The sequence below is a fragment of the Anomaloglossus baeobatrachus genome, chromosome 10 (assembly GCF_048569485.1).
Source record: "Anomaloglossus baeobatrachus isolate aAnoBae1 chromosome 10, aAnoBae1.hap1, whole genome shotgun sequence".
Lineage (NCBI taxonomy): Eukaryota > Metazoa > Chordata > Amphibia > Anura > Aromobatidae > Anomaloglossus > Anomaloglossus baeobatrachus.
Genome location: NC_134362.1, coordinates 194,881,763 through 194,888,117, shown reverse-complemented (window position 1 = coordinate 194,888,117; position 6,355 = coordinate 194,881,763). Strand labels below are relative to the sequence as shown.

At 45.4% G+C, this 6,355-nt stretch overlaps 1 protein-coding gene across 4 annotated transcripts in view; it reads right to left on the bottom strand.

The window, feature by feature from the left end:
• Positions 1 to 2,975: 2,975 nt before the first annotated feature.
• Positions 2,976 to 6,355, bottom strand: part of LOC142254791 (DNA topoisomerase 1-like) — a 291,550-nt gene continuing 288,170 nt past the window's right edge. For all 4 annotated transcript variants that reach the window (XM_075326090.1, XM_075326089.1, XM_075326091.1 and 1 more), the window contains one exon: positions 2,976 to 3,212. In XM_075326090.1, coding sequence (XP_075182205.1) covers positions 3,110 to 3,212 — 103 coding nt within the window. In that variant the 3' untranslated portion in view covers positions 2,976 to 3,109. The remainder of the gene's footprint in view (positions 3,213 to 6,355) is intronic.

Here is a 6,355-nt window from a genome sequence, read left to right as displayed (position 1 = left end):
GGAGTCCTTCATGTGTTTTTTTTTTTTTACACACTCTGTACGGCCTTTCATATGTCTTGCACTGAGGAGAGTCTTCCATCGGGTCACTCCGCCATAAAGGCCCGACTGGTGGAGGCTGCAGTGATAAGTGACTTTGTGGAACTTTCTCCCATCTCCCTACTGCATCTCCGGAGCTCAGCCACAGTGATTTTGGGGTTCTTCTTTACCTCTCTCACGATTGCTCAGTTTTGCTGGACAGCCAGGTCTAGGAAGAGTTCTGGTGATCCCTAACTTCTTCCATTTAAGGATTATGGAGATCACTGTGCTCTTAGGAGCTTGGAGTACTGCAGAAATTATTTGTAACCTTGGCCAGATCTGTCTGAGCTCCTTGGGCAGATTCTTTGACCTCATGATTCTCAGTTGGTCTGACATTGGCAATAAGCTCTTATATAGACAGGTGTGTGTGCGCCTTTCCAAATCAGGTCCTATCAGTTTAATTACACACAGCTGCACTCCAATGAAGGAGGAGAACCATCTCAAGTAGGATCACAAGGAAATGGACAGCATATGACCTAAATGAGTGTCTGAGCAAAGGGCTGAATACTTATGACCATGTGATTTCAGTTTCTCGTATAATTTGCAAAAAAAAAAAATTCTGACAAGATGGGGTGCAGAATGTACATTGAGGGAAAAAAAATGAACTTTTTTGAATTTACCAAATGGATGTAATGAAACAGTGAAAAATGTAAAAGGGGTCTGAACACTTTCCACACCCACTGTACATGTGCACGATCCAAACGTCGGATGAATGGCTGACAATATTACAGGTACCACTTTTTTCTTTTCTTCTGTAGATGTTAGTATGTGGTTAAAGAAAAGTTAAAAAATTTAGTAATTGCAAATGAAGGGGGGTTTTTTTCAATATATGGGCTACATGACCTGGGAAGCTTTTTTTTTTTCCTCTCAAACTTCTATGGGAAGCCAAAAAACTTGAAAACTAAGTTGGTTTACAGCAACGAGAGTTCAGGGGTAAAGATAAGCAAATACGTAGGCCCCTGCCTCCAATAGCCAGCATAGTTGTCAGTTTAACCAACCAGGTAAGCAATAGAATTTTTTTTTTTTTTTTTTTATAAATTTAAAAAAACTAGTATGGGGTCCCCCCCCCTATTTTATCACCTGCAAAGGTAATGGTTATTTGGCCCTTCCCAGCCTACAAATAGCAGCCTGCAGCCACCTCAGAAGTAATACATCCACTAGATCCTCCAATTCTTGTGCTTTGTCCGGCTCTTCCTGAGTTACCCTGCTGCATTGGCTATCTGGATAATACCTTTCAGGGCTGGTTTCAAGGCCAGGGGTTAAGTAATGGTGCTAAGTATCAGACACCTCCATTACGAACCCAACAAATAGTTTATTCAAATACTCTGTTCACCTTTTTTTTATTATTAGAAATACTGGAAGTTCAGACAATTTAATGGTGTAATGTCGCACGACCCCCATCAATTCCTATGAAGCTTCATTCTCCGAACAAGGCTCCACAGGTCACAGCTGGTCTGCAGTTTCTCACGAGTGTGGGCTATGGAGCCTCTGTCTAAGAGCAAAGCGCCATAGGAATCGATGGACATCATGGGACATTCGATTACGTCGTAACTTCCAAGATTTAGTTTTCATTAATAAACTGGTTAATGAAGGAGTGCAGGGAGTTTATTCAAAAACACTAACTGTACACTAATTGGGTTAGTAATGGGGCGTCTAAGATGCCTCTCTATTACTAACCCCATGGTTTGATTTCTAATGTATGTACCATTTCTGGGGCAGCTGCGGGCTGTCATTTTTAGGCTGAGTAGGGCCAAATAACCTTCCCAACCCCCAGCTGTCTGCTTTACTGTTGCTGGTTATCAAAATGGGGCAGAGCACTTTTTTTTTTTATTAGTCTGGGGTCCAGTCTATTTTTGATAACCGGCTCAAGTACAGCAGACAGATGGGGGTTGCAGCCTTCAATTGTCTATTTTATATTCTCAGGTTATCACAAATATGCAAGATTTATTTATTATTTTTATTTTTTTTTTTTTAAATTCCCTTATCCACCTTTGTTTGCAGGGTATTTGTCCAGCTCTTATCCCCATTTACTTTTGCAGCCCCCTAGCTCTTACTATGACCATTTTACAGCACAGAAATGTGGGTCCCCATTGACTTATATGGGGTCCGGGTCTTGAACCGAACGTAACTAAAGTCCGGTTAAATCTGAACGTCTTCGAGTCCGCTCATCCCTACTCAGGAGATACGAGATGCTCTGCAGTGGAGATATTACTATTGACACTGCCCTCTGCTGGACAAAGCCTCAAATGACAAGACAGAAGATTAAAAATGGATAAAGTGCGAGGAGGCGGCTTGCTACCCAATCATTTATTATGGGCAGGGACAGGTATAATTACTATAAAATATCCATCAGTATCTTAAATAACTTTTTAGACAGGAAAGTGACAACCAACTTGGTTCTCAGGGAAATGTTCTCACTTTTAGCCCTATTATAGTGAATATTGAGTAGGATGTGGCTGTTAGTGTCCTGGCCGCTGTATGGTACGAGCCTCCCTTCTGTTTCTCATCCACCATGGTACCATAATGCTGCCATATTGGAGTTTGTATGGAAGTAGAACTACAAGTATCAGAGTGGCTTTCCTCCCGCAACGATGCTGGCCAACCAAAAGAGCGTGTTAACCCCTCATTGGCCCCCCCCCCCCCAAATGTGTCACCATCCAACAATCTACTCTGGATTTTAACATATGGAAGTGAATGAGGCCGTGCTGCAATACCACTCCTGACCTGGAGACCAGAGGGGGCGCTGTTTCTGAAATTCACCATGTTTCCAACCCCCCTTAAAAACCACTCTTTTGTAGGCTGAAGGGGCTGATAACAGAGAGTAATAGATTAGATGTAAAATACTCACCAGGTACAGACTGCAGAGCATCAGGAATGAGGATTATTTAAAATAAGACGTTTAATGGATATTTTTAATACAGATAGGAATTAAAATGTAAAAACGCAGCTAAAACTTTCCCCACAATAGTCTTGTTCGGTGCCATTAAAATCTTCTGGATCAGTGCGGAATCAAAGGCTTTGATGAGTCGGCGGGCTAAAAGACAAAGTCAGTGTCCGTCATATGAACGGCCCAAGCAAACTTGTCCCGGTAGGTCTTGTTGTAGATTTTCTCCAAATTAACGTCCCATTTCTTACACCTATGAGAAAACAAAGCACAATGCAGTATATTGAGAGTATACAAGTATATATAGCGGTGTTTAGTTTCCCTGCAGTGCCCCCAGAGGTGAACTGAGGTATTACACAGTCACTATTGCAGAGATATGATGGGTCTACCATCTTTTACACATTATATAATAGAAGAGTCTTAAAATATGACCCGAGAACAGATTTCTGGGAAGGGAGAGAAGGATTGGGCATGCTGATACAACAACATGCTTGATCTTTTTGTTCTCCTGAGAGAAGCCGCCATTCAAGGTATCAGGCAGCAGCTTTTTCCACTCTCTCCATCCAGAGCATGAGCATGCCTCCCCATATCAGCAGAGCGCACACGTGTAGACGGTGGCTGACTTGAGAGATTACTCCCCTGAAGATATCGACCGCAACGTTTGAATGATATAATTTAAAGGGGTTATCCGGCTTCTTTTGACTTTTTTTTTTTTATTTCCCTATTGGGCTACATTGGGGCAGGTAAGTAGATAGAGACCACTTACCTGCCCTGCTGTCAGCCCCTCTCCCCCGGCTCAGAGTGGTCATGTGACCGCTCCTGCCGCGATTTTGCTGCTTACGGTCATTTCATGTCAACATGGGCAGGGCCATGTTGACATGCAAATCTGGAACAGCATGTCGCCTCCCTGCTGGGCTGTACAGTGCGATGAGCCCCGCCCCCCTCCCTGCACCCTCCCACACATTCCCCCGCACCTCTTACTCTCCCCGCAACTCCCCCTGCACTGCTGTGGGGTCCGTGACCTGGGGGAGGGGCCGTGGTGTCAGCGCTAGCACCGGGCCCCTGCTCAGGATCGCACATTCAAATGTACCGGCATTTGAAAGTGCTGATGAGAAGCAGCGCAGCGCAGCGCAGCTTCTCATCACTGTCCCTCCGGCTGTCTGAGCTCTCTTCAGCACAGCGGTGACGTCACTACTGTGCTGATATGGCCAGAGCACAGACAGCATGCGAACGTAAAGGAGCGGCGGGGACCGACGACGGTTGAGTATGTATTCCCTACATGTGTTCCCTATGGGGATAGGGGGGTGGGGATGGGGGGTGGGGGTCGGTGCAGAGCGCCGCGTGCGGTACAGAGCCACGTGTGTGCGGTGCAGAGCCACATGTGTGCGGTGCAGAGCCACATGTGTGCGGTGCAGAGCCACATGTGTGCGGTGCAGAGCCACATGTGTGCGGTGCAGAGCCACATGTGTGCGGTGCAGAGCCACATGTGTGCGGTGCAGAGCCACATGTGTGCGGTGCAGAGCCACATGTGTGCGGTGCAGAGCCACATGTGTGCGGTGCAGAGCCCGGTGTGCGTGTGCAGAGCCTGGTGTGCGTGTGCAGAGCCCGGTGTGTGCAGAACCATATGTGCGCGTGTGCGGTGCAGAGCCTGATGTGGGGCTGTCATTTGCAACGCTGTAGTGATAACAGGTCAGTGCTGGGCAGAATACTGACAGGGAGGGAATGTGTGCGCGGGGGTAGGGGCCGGACACCCGGGGGGAGGGGCCGGACACCCGGGGGAGGGGCCGGACACGGGGGTGGGTGGTGACAGCTCTGACTGAGGTTTTGCACAGGAAGTGGTAATGTTTGCTGGAGCTGAATGTAAACAAGGAGCTGCAAAGAATAAAGGGTGAATTCAAGAGGAACAAAAGTTAGAAAACAAGAAATAACAATGTAGGGGTGATTAATATGACAATACAGCGCAGATTAGCTTAACAAAAATTTTTGAGTTTATGTCGGACAACTGGTAAAAGATGTGATAGTGTTGTGTTTGTTATATCGGAGAATGCCGAGGACATCTAGTGGCCAGAGTAGAACATTACAGGGACTGTAAGAGAGACTGTTGAGAGAGAGGGAGACTGAACACTGAAGGAGCAGGACACTGTAAGATGAGCTCCTGATTCAACCAGAGTTTATACCTTATAATGAGCAGATTGGAGGACATAATACGGAAATCTACAGATATGACGGAGTACTAAGCACACTGGACAAACATTTTAAGGATTTTAAGCAATGACAAGAAAAATCACAAGAAAAATTAATACACAGATGGAAAAGGAGGACAAGATTGCCTAGTGGAAACCCAGCAAACAGACCACCATCAAACCCTACCAGCACTGCGCATCCCCAAGGTAAGGGCTCCATGCCAATACACTGCTAAAATAAGAATTGATCGTATATTACGCATTAGAAAATATAGAAGAAAGCCCTTTAAAATGAAACAACACGGGGATAGCACTGTAGTCAATGCAGGAGACCTGGAGAAGGCAACTGGAGCTAGCAGGGGGTCTGACACATTAGAGATAACCTTCCCTGAGAATGCCAAATCCAAGAAAGCTAGAAAAGCCATAAAACTAGACTCTATGAAGAAAAACCCAGAGACACTACTAATAGACTTTAATGAACAGGGGGAAAAAACAAATCTGTTATTCTACTCAGGGCACCATGAAGCCTGGGACCAGACTCTCAGCAAACATTACAAGAACATCAAAAAACGGGGCATTAGCAGGGGCAAACAAATTAGAGTACAGGATGAGGAGGACCCTGAGACCTTTAATCTCTCCATAAATATGTATAGCAATGGAACTATCATGGTCCAAGGAACGGAACAAAAAATAGAGGAATTTCATCAACAATTCCCGCACATTAAAAACCAAGTGAAAACCCTAATGAAGGAAGGAAGCATATCCACAAGTGACCAGACAATCTCCAGCCACCCCCCAGCCCCATCTACATCCCAATCATCACAACCCCCCAGGGATATACTCAGAGACTGCTTGTCCCAATTAGAATGCGAGTTTATTCAATTCAAAGAAGAATTTCAAAGAAGCCAAGGTGAGAAAAATGCAAATGACCAACTGAGGGGGGAAATATCAAGTGTGAAAACAGACCTGTGGGAATTGCAAAGGTCACTTCAAAGGCTGCAGGAAGAAAATGCATACCTCAAAGAAGAAATAACCCAGCTAAAATCCTCAATCCTACAACAAAAACTAGAGAGGGCACCTCAAAGTATAAGCACTCCCCCAAAACAAATGCCTGCACCAACTACCCTGGTGCCAGATATATCACAGACCTGCGACAACCTCAGCCAGACGGACTCTACACATAACTCCAGCAATATCAATACAGCCCCACAAG